This window comes from Poecilia mexicana, unplaced genomic scaffold, assembly GCF_051168715.1.
Source record: "Poecilia mexicana isolate PSO_F unplaced genomic scaffold, ASM5116871v1 scaffold_3, whole genome shotgun sequence".
Classification (NCBI taxonomy): Eukaryota; Metazoa; Chordata; class Actinopteri; order Cyprinodontiformes; family Poeciliidae; genus Poecilia; species Poecilia mexicana.
The window spans coordinates 34,281,110-34,302,691 of record NW_028263372.1 but is presented as its reverse complement, the minus strand read 5'-3'; the positions used below and the strand labels follow the sequence as shown (position 1 = coordinate 34,302,691).

The window sequence follows — 21,582 nt, the reverse complement described above, 5'->3', positions numbered from 1 at the left end:
AGACAAGCATTTTGTTGTTGACTTACCATCCAGAAACCACTTGCTGTTTTCTTGTAGGTTGCACAGGAGGCTCCACTTTTGTTTTTCAAAGATGTATGGTTGTATAATTTCACATTTATTTGGAGCCATTTTTGCGTGTGAGTGTAAACGTTGATTTGGGCGGCATGGCCAGCAGCAACTTGTTTAGATTTAAAGTGACGAGATGCATGAAAACAGCTCAATCATCAGACTGAAATCTCATTATCTCAGAAGGATTTTGTGCAAAATATGTGATGAACATGTTTTGTATCACTCATGTTCAAGCAACCATACTAGGTCACCTTTAAAGTGAAAGGCATCTAGGGGTGTGACGACCTTTAGACTGTCCATTTGGCACAACGTGAAAAATCTTTTTATTAGATATTCCTACAAAACTTTATCCCTCTACACATCCTTATAGCTGTTTGTCCTGCTTACTTCACGACCGCCAGGTGGGACATTTTTACAAGTTATTTTTTCACAGGCTCCAAAATTAAAAATGGAAAAACTTCTGTTTTCTGTCATGATGGTCTATGCCAAACATTTGGGTTCATTTGCTTTGATGCAGAATGACAAGTGAGCATGAGAAAAAGCTGTCCTCACTGTCTGACGTTTTCCTCAGCGCTGTCTGCCCTCGTTAGCCGCTCCTATTTTATTTATCTGCTCTGTCTGATGCACTTAGTCCAAAAGGAGCCATGGAAATTCTGGCTGTGCTTTGAAATGTTCAACATAAATGACACAATCCTGCAAACCCTTGACTGATTGGGTTGTTTATCCTCATGAGACACGAAACAATTCATCACTTTATAGGAGGAAAATCAAGTTTAAGGGAAAGTATTACACAATCTGGGTTTACATCATTAATTAAACCCAGAATTAGGTCAGTTTCATTAACAAATAGGAGTTTAGGTAATTTAATTGTCAGCATCAGGTAGATTATGTGAGCTCCCTCCTGCTGGGGGAAATGTTTGTGTGTGCAGTGAGATTCTTTGCCTTGTGGGGACATAAATTACTCGGCTTCATCTCTTTACTTTGGTGACAAAAAATGTGAGTCACCAGCTAATAAAATATATCTAATTTCTCCTCATTTGCAGCATTACAGCAATTCTGAGTCTTGTTTGGACTAAAAGCATTGTGAAAGCCTCCATTTGGGTTGCATAAATAATGATTAGAAATAGAAATAAAAAAAAAAACTTGGCGTTTTCTGAGTCTCTGGAACTGCCTTCTTCTTTGTCTTCAAGGAGCCAGACTTTATTGTATTTTTAAGTTGCAACAGACTTCAAATAGTTTTCCTTTTTGCCTCATGCTCAGCTCTTGTTTCTAGCCATTTGAGAAAAAAAAGATTTTTTTCTAAAATTGTTTTTTAGACAGCATTTAGTTTCAAACAACTAAATGCTGACTTGTGAATTATTCTGACACATTTCTAACAGTTTCTATGTAACGTTAGTTTAAGTTTCCTTTTAAAATATGTGAAAAATGTCTTTTTAGAAACGATATATCCCAGGTAATGGTAGATATTAATCATAGAGATTAGAGCTATTTTCTAAGTTAATGTGGGTTTGCTTATCTAATGAATGTTTTGGCTCAAAAGTGACTTCTTACTAAAGATATTATACTACGTACTTTATTTCTCTGATGGATGGTTTGTAATTTATAAAGGTAAATATTTTACAGAACATTCAGTTCACTAACAAGGATAAAATAAATATTTAAGAAGATATATAAAAAAGAATAATAAAGAAGTAAAATGAGTTGGTTGTATACAAGGTTCTGCTGTTAGAAGGGAGTTTTCCTTTCCACTGTTATGCTCAGTATGAGGGATTGTGTACTGTACTGTAGCTACACACGTTAAGGAGGAAGGATTGCTGCAAATTCACTGTCTAGATGCTTCCTTAAATCCACTGAAGTTCATTTTATTGCTGCTTACAAACTGAAATGTATGTAACTAATTATGATCCTGGAAGAAGGGTTCTATATGAGAATAAAAACCTTTTATAATTCAGGAAGGGTCGTAAATATGCCTTCAATAACAAACTTTTGGATATATAACTTGATACTGTGTCCAAATACATGCATTAAAGTTAAAACTTTTCATTCAACTGGTGCAGATCATTGCTAATCTGGACATGATCCTCCACCAATGCTGGACAGGTAACCGAGCTGACATTAGGCTGCAGCTGATGCATCACCAGGTGACTAATTAAAAAAAAAATTATATCAAGTAGTTGCCTCAGAGATTTTAAATCTGTCTGATTGTTAAGAGAACAATAAATCTACTTGAGATTGACAAAATTCATTATGTTTATGTTATAAATACTGAACACATTGTGTTCCTCCACAAGCTTTAAAAGAGGATGGTTTACAAGTTGAAAAAAAAAATCCCAAAGTACAATCAGAAAGAGATTAAATTGATGTTTTTGAGAGAAAATCTAATATTGTTGAATTGGATTTATGAGTTTGAAGCTGAATTACTGGAACACCAGAACAGGGGATATATTTGGCAGAAACCAAAGACATCAATCAGGAAAAGAACCTTGAATTGGAAGTGCTGGGGTTGAAGTTGCTGTGCTGGATCAGGATCTGACCAGCTCACCTTCATTGATTACTGGGTATCAGTGGGTGCTTTAGAAAAATGGATCAATAATTGTTTGCATTTTTTCCCCTTAATGAACAAAACAAGAAGTTCCCAGCAGAGTTTATTTGTAGATCAGAAGGATGCAGGTTTAAAAAGTAAAATGCTGAGAAGCTGGGGGAAGAGGGACCCCAAACACTCACACATTATACTCGCCTCTGTGCCGGTGGGTAACTGGGATGTCCTCTGAAGTGATGTAAACATGAACGTGTGTGTGTGTGTCGGCGGACTCCCATCAAAACCAAGATGGCGGCCGAGCGCTCAGCCGGCTCGGCTCCGTGACTGACAGAGGAGGCAGCCGCTCTTCCTGCGGGAGTAACGGAAAGACTCCGAGGGCAAGCAGAATAAAAGCAACCGCGCGAGCAGCGCACCTTCACCCCGCAACAGAAATGCAGCTGCTCCGGTAAACCACCGAGTGAAGTTCCGTGTGAGAACCGATTTGACGTTTCACAAGCGGGTAAGTAGGGAATGATGAACCGTTACTGAGAGACTGTGAAGGGATTTACCGAACAGCTGCCGCCGCGGCTCAGGACTAACGCACGTTATGCTAGCGATGTCGGTTTGTTTAGACGTGTTCATTGTGCCGCTGATTTTATCCTCATTATATAACTGAGCCCTCCTTTCTTATGTTTAGCCTGGAGCTGAGCGTTAATCCACAGGTTGTTTGAATTGAATCAATTAAAATAATTTAAATTTCAATAAATTTAGCAGACAAACCCATATCAAACCCGATGTCACCCGGTTTTAAACCCGCTAAGCGTTCAGTTCAGAGCTAAAAATAACCCCCAATATTCCATTACCCTTTCTACACTCTACAACCTGAACGTCTCTTTATGTTTTTCATTAGCTTTCCCATCAGAGAATGTGTAATCTGGTGCAGAAGTTGCACTGATTGCATGTGTTGAGTGATTTGTTGCTAAGACTGCAAGGTATGTGAGTGGGAAACAGCATTTTTAAAGCTCTCAGCTGGTGTGGGCTAAAATGAGCGATACAGTAAAAGGGTAGAGTTTATGCAAGTTAAGCTTAGTAAATAGTAAGCATGTGAAAGTTGAAGATGTTTGTCATATTAGCGCTGCAGAACAGAAACTCAACTCCATCACTGAAGCAAAGGTAGAGCAGGGGCGGCTCAGACATGAATGGTGCCTTGGGTGGGCTGACCTCTACTGGCCCCCCAAACAGCCAAATACATTCCGGGTCTAAAGCTTTATTTTGCTTTATTAAAATTTGATTTGATAGACCAACACAAAGCAGTGTGTTATGGAAAAGTGGAAGGACAGTCATTAAAAAATGTAAAACATTTAGCATTAGCAATAGCATTAATGTAGGTATTGACTAGTGTTTGTCATCAGTATTGATTTGACACCATTATCTGGTGCTGCTTTTTAGCTAGTTTTTGTCTGATCACTGCCCAATTACTCATGACAAAAACCTTCACAAGATTCCCAAGGTGGATGACTGTCACAACTTAAAACAATAAACTGTTAATTCACTCTAAATCCATAATTATTTGCATTTCTTAAGTCAGTCAGTGATGACTGCAGAACAAGTTAAGTAAAAATATGTCTGCTCCCCTTTTCGGGCTAGCTAAATGTAGCATGTAATTAACAAAGGTGTATTAATCTCTTGTAGTGTATTTATTTATTTCTTAAACTTAAGTAAACCTTTGTCACCAAGTTCCTTTAAATCTCTTTTTGTACCCATTTTTTGACCCTCAATTCTTGTTCTATTCAGTAATTTAAATTGATAAATTGAGTTTAAAGATTTTTGTGTTTAATCTGTTGCAAGTTGCATTAATAAATCTAAAAATAAGTTTAAAAAAAATCTATCAATCATACAATCTGGTAATCGATTTAATGCTGTGAAAACAGAAAACATGCAAACAACATAGGAAACAGGCAACTTAAGCTCGATTAAGGGAGCTGGAGTCAAACCCATAACTTTTGGTAGAATTGTGCAACACTAAAAAGTGTAGTTTAACCTGAATAAATAGAAATAAAACACAAAACCCCATTTAATTAATGCTAACATTAAAAATAGTGCTAAAAAAGTAGATCATGAACCTAAATAAAATAAAATGTAAAGCTAAAAATGCAAAATAACCAGATAAAGTTGCTCAAAATTTGATTGGAGGATAATAATATAATCAAATCTGTACAAAATAATGCAGAATAAGAGAGAAATCCCCCTTGTCCAGCCACAGTTTAAAACAGGAAGAATGTACTGTAACAGAACTGGCTAAAAAAGGAAGTAATACTATAATACTTTTGGCAAAATATGAACTACATATACTAATTTTCTAACCCAAGGGGTTTTTCCAAAGCATTCGAACTCTGGGACTTTTTCACCGTTTCTCACTTTGCAGCTACCAACTTTATGTATTACTGTTTTTTGTCAAAACACTGTATGATTGTGAGATAGGAGAAAAATAAATAATTTTAAAATGTATTTATATTCCAAAAGACCCACTCTCCTGGATGAGAGGAGCTGCAGAAAATATCCCATCTGTTTGATGTATCAGGCGTTACAGAAACAGCTGGTAGAGTTTCAGAGAGAGCAGAGGGTTTCCTTCCTTGCTCATTTGCCTAACATTATTTTCCAATGTTTCACAGGCTGGGAAGCCCTTTCAGATCTCCTCTAGTGTCAGAAAACAACCTGCAGCCATTCAATTTAAACCTGATTTCTATCAACAAAGCAAAAAAACCTAAATCTTTCTCCAATTCAGCATTAAAATAAAAATAAATTATTATTTTACAAGCAGTTCAAGAAAGCCAGTGTTTGTGCTGATAAAAACATAAAAATAAAGAAAAATGACTTGTGGAACTGCAAATAAGCTATAAAATGTTTACAGATACTTTTTTCTTTGCATGTTGGCTTATATACCCAACTCTTGATGTCCACTGGGATGGACATTCAGCTTTGACAAAAAAACTGCAATTTAATAATGGGAAATAGTTTCAAAATAACTTCAAACACAATCACTGGAAATATTTAAAATTACAAGAGCAATTTTAACAGGCTACCATGAAGTTAAATTTATAATTTTTAATGTAAAATAGACACTTACTCCTCCCCATCTCTAGTTTCAGAGCAATGCTTGTCTGATGCCAATGTCCAATATTACTGGCACAGGTAGGCAGAGTACCCAAAAATTAAGCTCAAGTCAGAGTAGTGATACTTCAACATATTTTTACTAAAGTAAAAGTAGAAAGTAGCCTTCCAAAAATTACTCAAGTAAGAGTAAAAAAGTATTTGGTAAAAACTCTACTGAAGTACTGAGTGACTGATCAAATTATCAATCATTTAATATTATAAAATTACATTATCAGGCAGATTAAAATGTAAATGTATATGTGGAAAGTTTAGCTATTTTTATGACCAAAATGACAATAATTCATATACGTAACAAAAAAAAAATCCAAATCAGTTTCTTTCTTATGAAACTTTAACAGAAACTGCAGGTGTGTTTCTGTGTTTGGTGAATTTTTGGTCAAAACATGTTTGTTCTTCATTCAGTGGGAAGAAAATTTCAGAAATTTTACTCAAGTAAGAGCAGAGATACTTCATACAAGGTTTCCCCCAGTGTAAGGCGGGCCGCTGGATGAATCACTGCCCGAGTGCCCCAACCACCAGACTTGGCAAGTGTTCTGGAGGAAACCTTGTTCATAATAAAAGTACTCAAGTAAAAGTAAAACGTACAGCGTAGTAAAAATACTCCTAAAATATTTTTTTTTCTAAAAACATACTCAAGTAAATTTAATTGAGTAAATGTAACTAGTGAGATTGACTGGTAGTTAAATGTAACTGGTCATTATAAGACATACTGACCAATGCCTTATTGGTCATTGGTCAATAAGAAGTTAGTCATTAGCAAGAATCATTGAAATGACAAAATCCCTTTTTTTGTATTTGTTTAAACCCAGAAATGGACCTGACGTCCATTCCAGTGGACATCAGGTCTGAAGGGGTTAACACCTCAAAGACGTAACCTTTACTTTATACATGCACACCTTTTGTTTTTCAACTTTTAATCTCATTGAGATTGGAAGATTGTGTTGTTTTTCTGCACGTTGGTCAAGTCGTTGACCTTCTGTCGAACTGTTAATGTCCAGAGGGCAGAGCGTTGTCCTTTTATAATGCCAGGGAGGAAATAAAGGTCATACTGGAAATGAAGGAATGCTGTCTGACTGAAAAGGGCCAAATGGCGCGCAGTGTCACTGCCTGACCTGGTTGTGCAGGATTTACAGCGGTGAGTGAAACATCAAAAAGAGCCGGCTAGACAGCTAGACTGTGTCTGCTCAGGTGATTGAAGCCTCAAGGTGACCCACATTCTTTGATAAAACCAGCTGTCTGTCCGTCTCTGGTGGCTGGGATGGGTTTTAATTCCTCGGGCGCGCAGTGGCACGTTATTCCGCATCCTGAGTATTCACTGAACACAAACAAAACGGAAAAACAAGCTGACTCTACACACTGTCATTCTGCAGAACGGGGCAAAAGAACCCGTTTCTTTTTAAAATGAATCCAAGAAAAACATGGAGGTTTGTTTAGGGATGCACTGATCCACCTTTTTGACCAATATCTAAAGTTTAGTATTGTCCAATTCGATACAGAAAAATAGAGCTGAGTTGACTTTAAACATTTTGTTTTTTAAGTACAGACATAAATGTGCTGAGTTACAAATTCATTTGGTAAATCTGCACCATACAGCACACTTAGCTTAGCTCCCCAAACTTGGTCAAACATGTAAACACAGCGCAACTGTAATTTGTTCAGTCAGTGCAATTAGGAGTAGAACAGCCAATGTAAATGAATAATAAGGAAACTGACAAAAACAGTAGGTTGACTACCTTGGTATAACGTAAAATAACCTTTCAAATGGTTCAGGAAGAGCAATTAGGAATTCTAAATATAATGCAAAATAAATAATAAAGCATGACATCACTCAGACTGCAAAGCATAGAACCAGGCTGAATAGATCCACCCTTATAGATTGGTCACATTATCACCAATACCTGATATGGATTTCTTTTCAATATTGGATCTGATGCATTGGATTGGTGCATCTTTAGGTTTATTGTTAACACTATGGCTGGGAAAAAAATTGATTTAATCGTTTAATCAAATTTTTGGTTTTTGAAGATTTAATATTTGGAAAATGGGGATATTTCCACCAATGCTCTCCTTGGGTTTCCATAGTTCAGAGTGATGTCATCGCCTCCAGAGCCGCCATCTTGTTTGACAAGTGTGTTTTACATCTTCTGTTTATTCGGACTTTAATTCCGGTCAACTCTACGATGAAGTATTTCAGTATTTTTGATTATGAAAATAAAGTCATAATATTAAAGTTGTAGTAATATAAGACTAAAGACAAACTACAATGAAGTCAAAATAATACTAGAATAAAGTGTTAATATCGCCAGAATAAAGTCGTAATATTTGGAGAATGAAGTGAGAATTTAATATTTTGTTTATTTTAGGTGAAAATAACAATTTAATGAGGAATGTTGAGCGTCTTGTGAAGTTGTACTGCAGTATCGGTTTTAGGGATAAGGTAATGCTTCCAATTTGAACTCATCAGGATCAAATTATTTGAAACAGTTGAGAAAACAACTGAGTCTATTTAAAAAAAATTACACAGACTGAGCCCCTCACTTTAGATCTATATAACTAGAAGCTTCTTTCTCATTAAAACAAATATTTTCTCGTAATTTTATGACTATATACTAATAGTTAGACAAAAAAAGTTTGTAGCCTGGCCCTAATTCTCCGTCATAGAACTCCCAGAAGGAATGATTGAAATAAAATCCACTTTTTGAAAATATTTTCTGTCATTTGTAATTTCTTTTTCGAAAACAAAGTAAAAATTTTTTAATTAAAATTGGATCTGTTATGAAAAATCTCAATTGCATGCAATGGTTTTATGTTTTTGTAGGACAGAAGATGCGCTCTCATATCAAACTTCCTCGTTTTCATTTGATACATTCAGAATTAATGTGAAAAGCTCCTTCCTCTCTCAGCAGGTTGTCTCGTTATGAAACGACTGCACCACCATAAAGCGATTCTCATGTGAAAGCAACATCAGCCTGTTCTAGCTGGTGATAATTTTAGCTTTAAACAAAACACGAGGGTTATTAAAATTACTGAGAAATTCGGCTGAGGAAACTGGGTTGGATGCAGCTGGATCTCAAAGAAGAACTGCTGAGATTGAGCAGCAGTTGGAGTGATTTGCATCCTAGTCTAGTGAGGATTGAAAAATTGTTTTCAGTCCTCAAACTTGCAGTTATTTTTATTTTGTTGTTTAGAAACCAGCTACTTATTTAAACAGAAATAATTTCTGGTCTGAAAATGATGGCTAAATATAGTCATAATGTTCATCACATCTATTTGGGGATTTTTTTAATGGTAAGACTGTACAACTTTAGTACTTAAAAAAAAAACAATTTAATGCACTAGTATGAAATAACAGTTGATTTTTCTCTCATTCACTGTCATGTTAAAACATCCAGTAGGGCTGGAATGATTAATCAAATTAATCGATTATGGAAACTCAAAAGGTATAAAAGATGTATTATTTACTCAAATTTACATTTCATTGGACTACTGCATTGTAGTAGTCCAATTAAAATGATTGAACTACTATGATTAATCAGGGCTGAAACGATTAATCAGATTAGTTGTGATTAATTGATTATTGAAATAATTGTCAACTAATTTAGTAATCAATTAATGATTGCCTGGAGTGTACAGACTCAAAAAAGGCCATTTGCTGAAATAACAACACACTCGGCCCAAACTGTACAAAAAATAAATACGTTTTGCAGTCAAGATAAAAAATATCTAAATCTTTAAATATGTTCTAATTTCACAAGGTTCAAAAAAAAAAAAAAAATCTTCTATTAACCATTTGCTATCTAATGATTAATTTGTTGATCAAAAATATAAGAGGTTGGTCAGAATAATCAATAACTAAATTACTCGTTAGCTGTTAATGTAGGTGCACAGAATGATGCTGCCATCACCATGCTTAGCAGTATTTTCAAGTTTGGGAGCTTTACTTTGACTCCTCCTATTACTAGGGCTGCAACTAACAATTATTTTAGAATTTAAACCAGGTGAAGCTAACTTCCACTTGAAGAGTTTTGGGTAGGGTAAGCTTACAATCAGATGTTTTTTTTATCTCAAATACAAAATGTATATATTTTCTGTGTACTTTTGTCTTAGTTACTGATCAGAGGTTTTTTTGAGTCTGTACTCTTCAATGAATGATTAATCGATTACTAACTTAGTTGAAGCGAATTTTAATTATTGACTAATCACGATTACTTGTGATTAATCCAAAACATAAAATTGGTTTATTCTACATGAGCAAAAATGCTAATAAGAAAAGTTAAACTAAGATTAATCAACAAGACAACAGACGGATCAAGGTAATAGCTTGTAATGTACATATTGTAACGAAGGCTTGTTGAATTTGACCTCGGATTCTCTGCCGGATGGTTTCCTCTGGGAAAATCATCGCTGTGACTTAATCAGACCCAAAGCTCTCAGCCTGTTCAAACAGTTCGGTTTATTTGTGTGCACGAAATCATTGTTTATACCGCGAGTTTGTTGTAACACGGCATCTCGTTTCCCTGAATACACGGAGAACGCCGCAGCTGCTCGGAGATCCTCACAAATTTCAACTTCCCCGATCGATAACTCATTAGAAAACACTAACAATGACTCTTTCTAAGTGTATCAACATGCTACAATCTAATTCTGTTTAAACAAGTGGCTGTAGAAGCTGAACAAATGGCTTCAGTTGCTATGTGAGGCTGGCAGGGAGACAACTCTGCCAACGACTGAATGCAAACTGCAATAATAGTCCTCTGTGTTTGATATAAGGCTAAGGACTTTTTCTGTATGGAGAGTGAAGAGTGCCAAATTACAATAAATAAAGTAAAAAAAAAAAAGTAAAGCTACCATAGCTGAAACATGAAATACTTCCCTCTGTCTTGCTATTTTTAAATTTTTATTAAAACTTCTTGCTGATCTGTGAAATGTGACATTGAGACTTTATCGAGCTGGAGTGTTGACAATTAGTAGCAAAATACTGCATTAATTTTTCTTTTATATATCGTGCGTACACTGCAAAAACACAAAACGTTACCAAGTGTTTTTGGTCTAGTCTCTAGAACAAATGCCTTGGTTCACTTGAAATAAGACAAAATTATCTTAGAAGCAACTTTTCAGTTAGATATAGCAGCTTGTTTAGAGTCAATAATTTCCTAATATCGATAAAAAAGTAGGAGTTCTATTAGCAGATTATTTTTCTTATTGCAAGATATTTTTCCAATGTTACAAGAGAAATAATCTGCCAATGAAACCAGTACTTTTTCATCATTAAAGTATTTATTTAAAATCAGAGTTGGGTAGTAACATTTACTTGAGTATTTTAAAAAAAGTACTTTTAGAGTGTACTTTTAGGAATATTTTTACTGCGCTGTACTTTTTGGTTTTTCTTTTTTAATTTTATTATGAAGTATTAATAAAATTAATTTTCACTCTTCAGTAAAATTTCTGGATTGATTTGGAAAAAAAAAAGTTTTGCCTGATTTTATTAGTTTTTACTTATGAATTATTGTCATTTTTGTCCTTAAAATACCAAGATTTCCACTTAACTTTATATTTTGGTCTGTCTGATTTTAAATATTAAATTATTGATAATTTGATCAGTTACTCAGTACTTGAGTAGACTTTTTACCAAATAATTTTTATTTTACTTGAGTTTTTTCTTGCATGCATACCTTTTACTTTTACTTGAGTAAAAACATGTTGAAGTAGTTCTTCTCTTACTTGAGCCGAATGTTTGCGTATTCTGCCCATCTCTTAAAACAAGCTCCTATACCTTGTTGAAAAGTTACTTATAAGCTAACTTTGTGTTATTTTAAGTTTACTAAGATATTTGCACTAAAAAACAGACATATTTGGTTAGATTTTGTGTTTTTGCAGTGCACATTGAAGATTTAGCGTGTCATGTTGACAAATTGGCAGCTAAAACCAAAGGCAGTCATCAGTTTTTTGGGATCTTCCTCGCATGATGTCATGTTGCAAAGTGTCTATATTCAATTGATTTGTTTGCAGCTGGGAGTTTCTGCATTTCCTGATATTCTGCCTTACGGTTTTTAGAAGCAGAGTTGAAATGGAAATGATAACAGGCATTTCTGTACAGTAATGATTTGTCTTTTATTTTGGGTCTTCTTGACCAAGAAAAGGCTGATCTATAAAAGAGAAGCTGCCAAAGAACAAATGAGAAAAGGATTACGTGTTTCTGGGGAATACTGTCCACAAACAGTAATTAGCTTAAAGAATGAAGAGTGTTGGAGAGAGGCAGGGTGTGCCATTGTTCAGTGGGTGGCCTCTGCTTTTCAATTGAAAATATAACTTTTCTTAAGTCCTAAAATCCTTTATTTTTCCTAAACAGCAAAGTCTATAATCTGTAAACACACAAACAGTGGGAATTAATCTAGTTCTGGTTCTGGTGGAGGCACTTTCCCCTATTCTTTCACATTCTTCATTGCTATCTCCACATCAAGATGGAACAGGCGGAGACTGTAATTAATGTCTTGTTTTAATTAACCTGCAGTAAAAATAGGTTTTCTTGGCGTGTTTCAGATTCAGTTTTCCCCACTTGGAGGAAGGATTTGTTTTATTGGATTCTACAGTGATGAAGTCTGTATTCCTCTGCTGGTGTTTGTAAGCATGAAGCTTAATTCCCTGCTGTTTCATTCTCGTGATTCAGGGAAAAGAAAGGAAAGCCAACGCTGGCAGCTAATTTCTGTATTTACATAAATAACTCTGGCTCAAGTGATGCTACAGTCCTGGTTTCTGGCAGCCGGGAGATTAAAAGATCAAGCTAGAGACCACGAGGCTGGGCTGTGAGATCGGGTTTCATGGAGACTTTGTGTTTAATATCCCCAGATCTCTCTGAAAACTGAATCTGCAACGTAAAATTTCTAAGATTAATCTCAAAACTTCTGAGTTTCTTTCTAGCAAATTTTTTAAAACTTTTTTAAACTTTTCAGTTTTCTTGTTTTCTCTTGCAAAATTCTCAGAACAATCTCAACATTTCTGAGAATAATCTCAAAACTTCTGCATTGTCCCACCAAATTTTTGACTTTATAAACTCAGACATTTCCTAGTTTTTTTCTAGAATATCTCTGAGATTACAGCTCTTAAATTGAAGGAAAAGTCAGGAGGAATATTACAGAGTTGTGTCGTCTCCTGGCTTCGTTTGGGCTTATTTTGTAGACCTTGTTGCTTATTTCTTTCCCCAGATCTGGCAACCCTTGTGCAGGATTGAATGAATGCAGCATGGATGTAATTATAGGTGGGATGAAGATAATCATGAGGAGCTGGATGAGAGTTTTTCTGCGTTGCTTTTTTTGGCCTTTCTCAACAGACGTTTTCTATCCCTTTTAACTTTTTACCCTGAATTTGAATTTAATCCGCTTCAGCATTTCTGGGTGTTGATTGAGCCCAAAATTACTTCTTTAGAAGGAAAAGGCTCTGATTAAAAGTGATGTGTAAAGACTTGATGTTGCAGGAAGACAGAGGAACCGAAGGCCTGCCGCTCTCTGCTAACTAGAAGCAGATGTTGGACTTCCTACCGGCTTATGTTTATGTTCTTGAGCGCATTCCTTCACACCTCCACGTGTCTGCCCTGCTGCGGCTGTCTGGGTGCTGGATGTCTATTCAGCTGCGGCAGAACGGGCCGACTGGCCCGCAGCAACCGCCGTCCTGAGTCCCTTCAGTGGTTTTCATTGGCCTCTCTCTCTATGAAGCTGAGACAGCTGGAAATTGTTCCCCCTGTCACTTTGGCTCAAACTAAAACTCTTGTGAAAGTGGACCGAGGGCCTGAGGGTCTTGGACATCTTATCCCACTCCTCCCAGAACTCCAACTGGGAATATAAGTCAGCGAGTTTAGGCAGGGAAGCTTTGCCGTGGAGCCAAAGTTTAAAGTTTGAGTCTCCAATTAAAATCTTGTCAGACTGTTGCCAAATGTTCATATATCCTGAAGAAAACTGAATAAAGTTTTGTGAATTACAACATTTATTATTCGGCAATCCATAAATTGAAATTCATTCAGTGTGAAGGAACAGCTCTTTGTTTCATCCTGCTTTTTATTAAGAAAAGAAGAAATCTGCTCGACTTCGATCTCTGGGCGTTGCCCTGGAGTTTCTGGTCAGTTGGCATTCAGAAAAGTGCAGTTAGCCAGAAAATTCAAATATTTGGCAGCAGATTTTAATTTGTGGACGTCAGACGCGATGTGAGTCACGGCTTTACATCATCCGGGCGCAGCTCCTTTAGGGGAAACCAATAATTATTTACATGTGAAGAATAAGGGAGATTATGCAGCACTGTATAGGGGAGTTTTAGGTTTAGTGCCCAAAATTTGTCCCGTTAGTCACAGCCTTCAATGCATTTTGTCAGGTTTTTAGACGATAAATCAACACAGACCATGAAGTGAATGGAAAGTGATGCATGGTTTTCAAAATGTGGCAATAAATGAAAATCTGAAAGTGTTGCATTTAGTTACTCTTTTGTTCTCTAATGCTGTTAAATAAAGTCCTATGCAACCAAATGCATTAAAAACGTATCCTCAAGGAAACCAATGTTCTGGTCAGATGGCACAGATATCCAACTATTTCCATACAAAAGACCATGTGTGACAGGAAACTATCACTCTACATAGCTCTGAACTCATGCAGCTCATGTCCGTAAATCCTTCAAGTTGTTCTTAAATTAAATTGACATTAATCACAGGTCTTAAATATTTCCACGACAGGACTATTTAATCATATATTCTTGCGTAGTTGCTTTCCTTGTGGGACTTTTCTGTTGACGAAAGTTTAAGTTGTTCTGTAACTGGAGGGTTGAGGCTACTGCTAACTAGCTGCTAATATACCCTTGGTAGCTAACTAGCTAAGGGTATAATTTTGATACAGCAACAAAAGATGAAAATTTTTCAACTTGTCGTGTTGTATGTCTGAGAATTTGTAACAGCACTTAAAAGATGATGCTTGTTCTTAAACTGACTGATTTTGAGCCGTTAATAAAAACAAAATGGAGAAATATTTGGTGACTATTACGTGACAGTTTATCTGAATACTTTTGCAAGATGCTAAATATTCTTTATTTGGATTTTGATGCAAATGGCGCCCTGTAGGAAGAAAAATCTGCAATAAAACAGCTCATATACAGTCTAGTTTGATTTCAAGGTGGCTTGATCATCTTTTCGTAAATTTTGCATGTTTCAAAGTTTGGGACTGTAATCATATTTGTAGGGCTGCAGCTAACTATTATTTTAGTGATTGATTAATCGATCATTCTGACGATTAATTGGATTAAAAAATGGCACATTCTACAGATTTTTGTGTAGCCACTTAACCCTTTTTTATTCTTTTGCTGCATTTGCATCATGCATTTCTGTTCCTCTAGTAAATCTGATCCAGCTGAAGCTAAAACTGCTGGTTTAGGAGTTTAGACTAAAACATATTTACAGTCGTTTTTATCTTAAATGCGAATGGGGTTTTTTTGTTTTGTTTTTTTTGTACAGCTTTGGTTTAGTTACTGCTCTGACTATGTTGTTCTTCCAGCAAATGGCCTTCTTTGTGAGCCTGTATACTCCAGTTAACAATTAGTAATATATATCAATGCTGCTGGCGCTCTGTCCTTCTCTCACACTTCCCGCTGCTTAGCAGTGGGTGTAAGGTTACATTGTATTTCAATAATTGATTAATCACGATTAATTGTTTCATTCCTACATATTTATTATAAATCCCTCTCTGTCATGTGTCTCGACAGTGTCCTTCCGTGTTGATTTCTGCAGACTGAGCTGGTTCTTCAGCAGGCTGTCCCATATATGTGGCACATATAGCTGCACTTCGTCCTTATGTAACGAGCCATAGTATTCCTGCTTTCTGCGGCTTTATATTTTTAGCAGGCGAGGATGCTTTCCAGTCTCCAGGCCCGTCATATGACTCTGAGGGGCGTAAGGTGATACTGTGGGAGGTCTCTGCTGCTCTCATCTGTCAGACTGAAATGAATTAGGTCATAATCTATTTTATAGTAAGCTGAGTCTTCATGTAAAGTCCCTCTTGTTCAACCAGGAACGTCATTTTGGAGGCACACAATGATATTCCAGCAAGTTTATACTTCAGCTTTGAATACGATTCTCAACTGAATAACTGCAGGATGGCTTTTTTTGTTTTTAGTCATTACGACAAAGCCACATGTTTTTGGGTTTGTCATAATTTCTGCTTGGCGAAATATCAGTGAAAAACAGAGAATGTGTGGCCATGCTCTTTTCTCTGCACGCATATGTTCCCGTTGCAGAGCTGTTAGACTTTCCAATGCTTCAGTTTGCTCACATTTTTAACAAATAAATTACTCTCCTGTTGCGTATTTCATGTTCTGTTCTGTTCCCTTCTTACTGAGGAAAGTGTGTCCTCTGACACCAGTGTTTTCCGATCTTGGAACAGTTACAATCCTCTTCTATTGCTCAGACAGGAAGTGACTGTGGTCTTGGACTTGGTGTCCTGAACAGATGTGTTTCAACCAATTGGACTCCACACTTTTGCCAACATTTTGCAAAGTTGGTCAAACCCACCTGGACTTTGTGGCCAGAAAGACAAGTCTTAGGGTGAATTCAGACCCTGTAATCAAACTCCAGTCCATTTGTCTTGAAAGTCTGATTTGTTTGTGGAAATGTAAATACGCAATCAAACTCTGATGTAGACCAAAAAGCGAACTCTTGTCTTTCTACAAACCTTGGTCTCAGTTGGATTATAGTGAACTCTGTCATGGTTTGAATGGCAAGCAGACCGCGCCAAAAGCAGGAAGTGGACTACAGCGCAGGGCATTCTGGGTAAATCCAGCCTAAACAAAGCAAGAGTCTAAGGGTAGAGGATGAAACGGTTCATAGTCTTACCAAAGACGAAAGACAAATCCTACAACCGCTAAAATCTGACATCACTCCATTTTTGTTAACATTCCGTGAAGAAGGAAGTTGCGGTCAGTCTCTTCTTCAGAGGTTTTTGTGTCATTTCCCTCAGCAGTTCTTGGTGCAGCGCCCCCCACAGGCAAGGAGGGGAACAAGCCAAGCCATTAGTTTGGTTTATTTGATGCAGTGTAGTGTGAAAGAGAAACACAGCAGCTGGAAATTTAATAAATGTTGCAATTTGAGTCCCAAATCAACCAGATCTACCAAACTATCAGGTGTGAAAACACACTTAGTCTCATCTGACCAAAGCCCCCACTGGTGTGCTAAAATTCCCAATAAAATTAAATGAGCTCAATGTGTTAAGGTTTTCCCAAACAATCACTTGGTATGTAGATGGCGTCTTGTAGTTGTTCTAGAGCCTTAGTGACACCAACATGCTTTAAAATGAGTTTCCATAATTTTGAGTTTCCGCATTTTGAAATATCGCATTAGAACAGATTGATGGAAATGGCACAATTCAAACTAGCTTTCTACACATGTATCCTCGTAGTCAGTTGATGGAAACCCATAATTAGCTTTTTTTGTGACATTTAAAAAATTTCCTCAAAATTCACATGACAAGTGGATGGAAACAAAGCTACTGTTAGCTGGAAGCTTTGTAGATGTTACTTCACTTGCCGTCAAAGATAAAACTTATCAGACTTTGTTACAAGTCCAGTTGTTCAAATAAATGGTCTGACTGTAGATCAGGCCAAATGTAGGCTAATAATAAAATTCCCTGTAGATTGTCTGATTTACACTCACTTCTACTACACTTAAATAATATGTATTTCTATCTTTCCCATTTTGAAAAGTGGCTATGAGAAATGAGCTGTAATAGGACTTTTTTAAGGGCCAAAAATCAATCAGCCAATAATTTTGGCATCAGAAATCTGGTAATAACAATTATTTCTTAACACTGAATAAATGAGATCAATTTAAAAGCTGTATTTTTCCATTTCTTTCTGTGTGAGTCTTTTATGTGTTTCAACACTGTTAATGCCTTTTTGTCAGTGGTGCCAATAACTGTGGAGTGGATAGGGGCTGTACAGTTAATAGAATATGTCTGTAAATCTTTACACCCATACCTTCTGCTTTATCACAGCTGTATAAAAATCACTTGGCACAGTAAATCAGCAGTGGCTGTTTTCTCGTCACGTTCCCAGAGTGTGGAAATGATGAGGCAAGATGTGTTTGTAATCTGAGCGCGAGAGCCAGAACACACTGAAACAGCGCTTTCTCACCATCTGTCAATAACACAGCAGCGGCAACCAGGCCAGCAAACACACGTTGTTCTCTGTTTAAACCCCTGCAAGGACTGTTGTATTTTAGCAACAAACACGCTTTATTCACTAAATGTCTGCAAAGAAACAATCATTATATTAGTGGAATGACATGCAGATTAGACTGAATCAACCAGAAACAGAAGATATAAACTTATCTGGACCTGGAGTTAATTTTCTATCTATAGGGTGAAATATTTTTGGGTGCTAACATGCTAAAATCAGTTTACAAACTGGTGAAACACAAACTGTTTTAAGGCTGAAACGATTAATAGAATTAATCATGATGAAGCAATTTCAAATAATTGTCAACTAATTTATTAATCAATTAATTGTTTTAGTATATAGACTCAAAAAAGGCCACTTTGTTGAAAGAACAACATAATTTTTCATGGCAGTAATTAATCCAAAACAATATATATGTATATACACATGCACACAAACACGTATACATTTTGTGTTTAGGCCAAAAAATCGTGTCTGTAAATATGTTCTATTTAGGCATTAAAATGTTTATTAAGTAAAATATAAATTTGGGTGTTTGTTTATTTGCAACTGTAATATATTTCTAAAAAAATGGATTAAGTGGTGACATAAAAAATTTGCAGAATGTGCCATTTTTACTCGATTGTCAGAATAATCAATTATTCTGACGATTAAGTCAACCAAAATAATAGCTAGTTGCAACTCTAGTCCTGCGTTTTTGCCTTTTTGTTTTTAAACTAAGTGCAAAGTTTTGCTTTATTCAGAATGATGCAACAAATTGCTCCTACAGCTGTCATGATCCAAATGTGGTTACGGCATCCTTCATCCCAGCAGAATACAGGCAAAGGATGAATGCAGCCCACTGAGACTCCTTCATGTCCTGAAGGTTTCTGTTAGTGAGCAGTGAGGCATGCTGGGAGATTACACCACACCCGCCCCAAAAATTACAAGTCTGCAGAGAGTGAAGGAGGATAATCATTCTGGGTTTACTTTAGAGCATGGATACCCTGGAAGACTGGGGGAAAAATGGGTGAAATGCCTATTTTTTATGGGAAAAAATGTTTTTTGTAAAGCTTGCGTTATTATTTTAGGATTGAAATGATGAATCGATTGCTGTCATAATCTTAAACTAATTTAGTAATCGATTAATCATTAACTGAAGTATGCAGACTCAAAAAAGGCCATTTGATGATGGAACAAACTCACACCAGTAATTAAGTCAAAACTGTACAAAAATATATACATTTAAGATAAAAACCCTCTGTAAATATATTAATCTTAGGCAATAGAAATGCAACATTAAAAATGAATTGAATTATTTGTCTATTTGCATCGTTTACTTTATTTATAATATTGTATAAAAAGACTTGAGGTTAAATGAAAAATTTGTAGAATGTGCCAGTTTTTTTTACCTGATTAATCGATTAATCATCAGAAATGTGATAGATTAATCGATTTATAAGATAATTGTTAGTAAAAGTCCTAATTGATTCAGATTAAAAACACAAAAATGAAGGATAACAGCTTGTTGAAGCTCTGCAGCAGCACACGGCGTCTCCTGCACCAGCTTCTCCTCACCCCATTAATTTTCCTCCTAAATGCAAATGAAGCCGTTTCGTGTCACATTTCCACCTCATTTGTCCCACTTCCTCTGTATTCCTGAAATACCCTCTGGTATCGTGACACAGCCAGCAGTCAGTGGTCGTCTGACCTGCTGCTCCTGCCCTAAGGAGGCTCTCTGAAGGATTCGTGTCGATTTCTGACGAAGGAACTTCATGAAATCACGAGGATCCCAGGTTGAGGCGCGCTTTTTGAATATTCAGACAGGCTTTCTGTGTCGTCTGAAAGATATGAAATGTATAATTGCAGGTCTGGGAAAGACTGGAAACGGGAGGAATCTGGGAATATGTTAACATTTCCTGTCCTTCTGTCTGTCCATACGTACAAATGTCCTTCCGTTCTTCCCTCCATCAGTGTTCTTTCTCTCCTCTTCCTCTCTCCTTTGTCTGTATTTCTCTCTGTTTTTGTCTCTCTCTCCATCTGTCTCTCCCTGACTCTTAGTCTTTCTGTTTCCCTCTTGCCATCTGTCTTTCTGACTTTCTCTCTGTGAATCTGTTTGTTTTTCTGTCTGTCTCTGTCTTTATCTCTCTGTCTCTGTGTTTTGGTGTTTCTGTCTTTCTCTCTCTTGCTCTCTACCTCAGTTTTTTCTCTCTATCTTTGTCTCCCTCTCTGTCTCTCTATTTCTCTCATAAATTTGGATTCTTTTTGTGTTTATTCTGGCGAATTCAGACTAAAACATTTGAGTTTGGGAAACTCTGGGATATTGACATGAGAACTGAACACTAAGATCTTGAAAACTGTAAGCAGAAGTTTGGTTTCTCCTCAGAGACCTTTGTGTCAGTAAAGATGTTCAACATTAAGTCTAACATCAGCTAACTTCCTAAACTCTATGTGCCTTCCCTCCTCACATTTTCACTTTCTTCCATTTGCCCTTCATCTGAACTCCATTTAGTAAGATTAATAGCTGTCATATATTTTAAATCACTGCTAAAGCAAGCATAAAAGCCCTACTTCCTTCTGTGACAAAAATGAATCATTTGTTTGCGTCTCTCGCTCTCCGTCTCTTCCCTCAGAGGGCAGCTGGCGGGGATGGGAAATGATGGAGGACAAAGGCCCCCGTGTAGCCGACTACTTCGTGGTTGCCGGTCTGACGGACCCGTCCAAGCCGTTGGACCAGGAGATCCACTTTGATGACGTGTGCCACAAGACGGCCAAGCCCAAAGCGCCCATCACGGACGTGGCGGTGGTGATCCGCTCCCTGGGCGAGGAGGTTCCTCCGGGGTTCGTGTGCATCGAGACCACGCCGAGCGGACACTCGGCCGATCTGAACAACGGCGGCCTCATGGCGCCGCAGATCTTCCTGTGCTACAGGCGAGGCCGCGACAAACCGCCGCTCATCGACCTGGGGTGAGTAACCTTTCACTGATTGATTTGATTAATCCCATCAGACCTTCAGTATCGTTATCAATTACTAACTTGGCTGACGATTATTTCAATAATTGATTAAACACGATTTATTTGATTATTTGCTTCAGCCCTACCCTCGGGTGTTATAAGTTAATAACGACCATTTTAATAATCAATTAGTCGTGATTAATCCGATTAATTGTGTCAGTCCTACCCTCATGTTTCATTATCAATTACTAAATTAGTTGACAATTATTTTAATAATTGATTAAGTGCGATTAATTTAATTAATCACTTTGGCACCACCCTGCAGGTATCATTATTGATTACTAAATTAGTTGAGTATTATTTCAATAACCGATTAATCACGATTGAAGTGATTAATCGTTTCAGCCCTGCCCTGCTGCCGGTTTTGAGAACCGGCTGTCTCCCTCTTGGTAATGATTCACTCCTGCTGCTTCGCTCTTCCAGCTTCAGGACATTTGAATTTGATCTTAAAGGCTGAAGTCTTCTTATTTCCAGGGAGTGCTCAGTTCTGCCAGCAGCCGTTTTCTGTCGCAGTGAAAGGTGAAAGGGAAGCACTGTTACAGGTCTCTTCCTCAGCAGCATCTCCTGAATTATGTGAATTCAATACTCCATCTTCACACACCTCAGGCAGGTGGTGACGACGCTAAACG

General features: G+C 36.9%; 1 protein-coding gene across 3 annotated transcripts in view; it reads left to right on the top strand.

Annotated features, from left to right (window-relative positions):
- Nucleotides 1–2,905: 2,905 nt before the first annotated feature.
- The window catches only part of LOC106924056 (C-myc promoter-binding protein-like), a 65,917-nt gene continuing 47,240 nt past the window's right edge, over nt 2,906–21,582 (top strand). For all 3 annotated transcript variants that reach the window (XM_014997556.2, XM_088004471.1, XM_014997550.2), the window contains exons 1-2: nt 2,906–3,107; nt 20,572–20,905. In XM_014997556.2, coding sequence (XP_014853042.2) covers nt 20,595–20,905 — 311 coding nt within the window. In that variant the 5' untranslated portion in view covers nt 2,906–3,107; nt 20,572–20,594. The remainder of the gene's footprint in view (nt 3,108–20,571; nt 20,906–21,582) is intronic.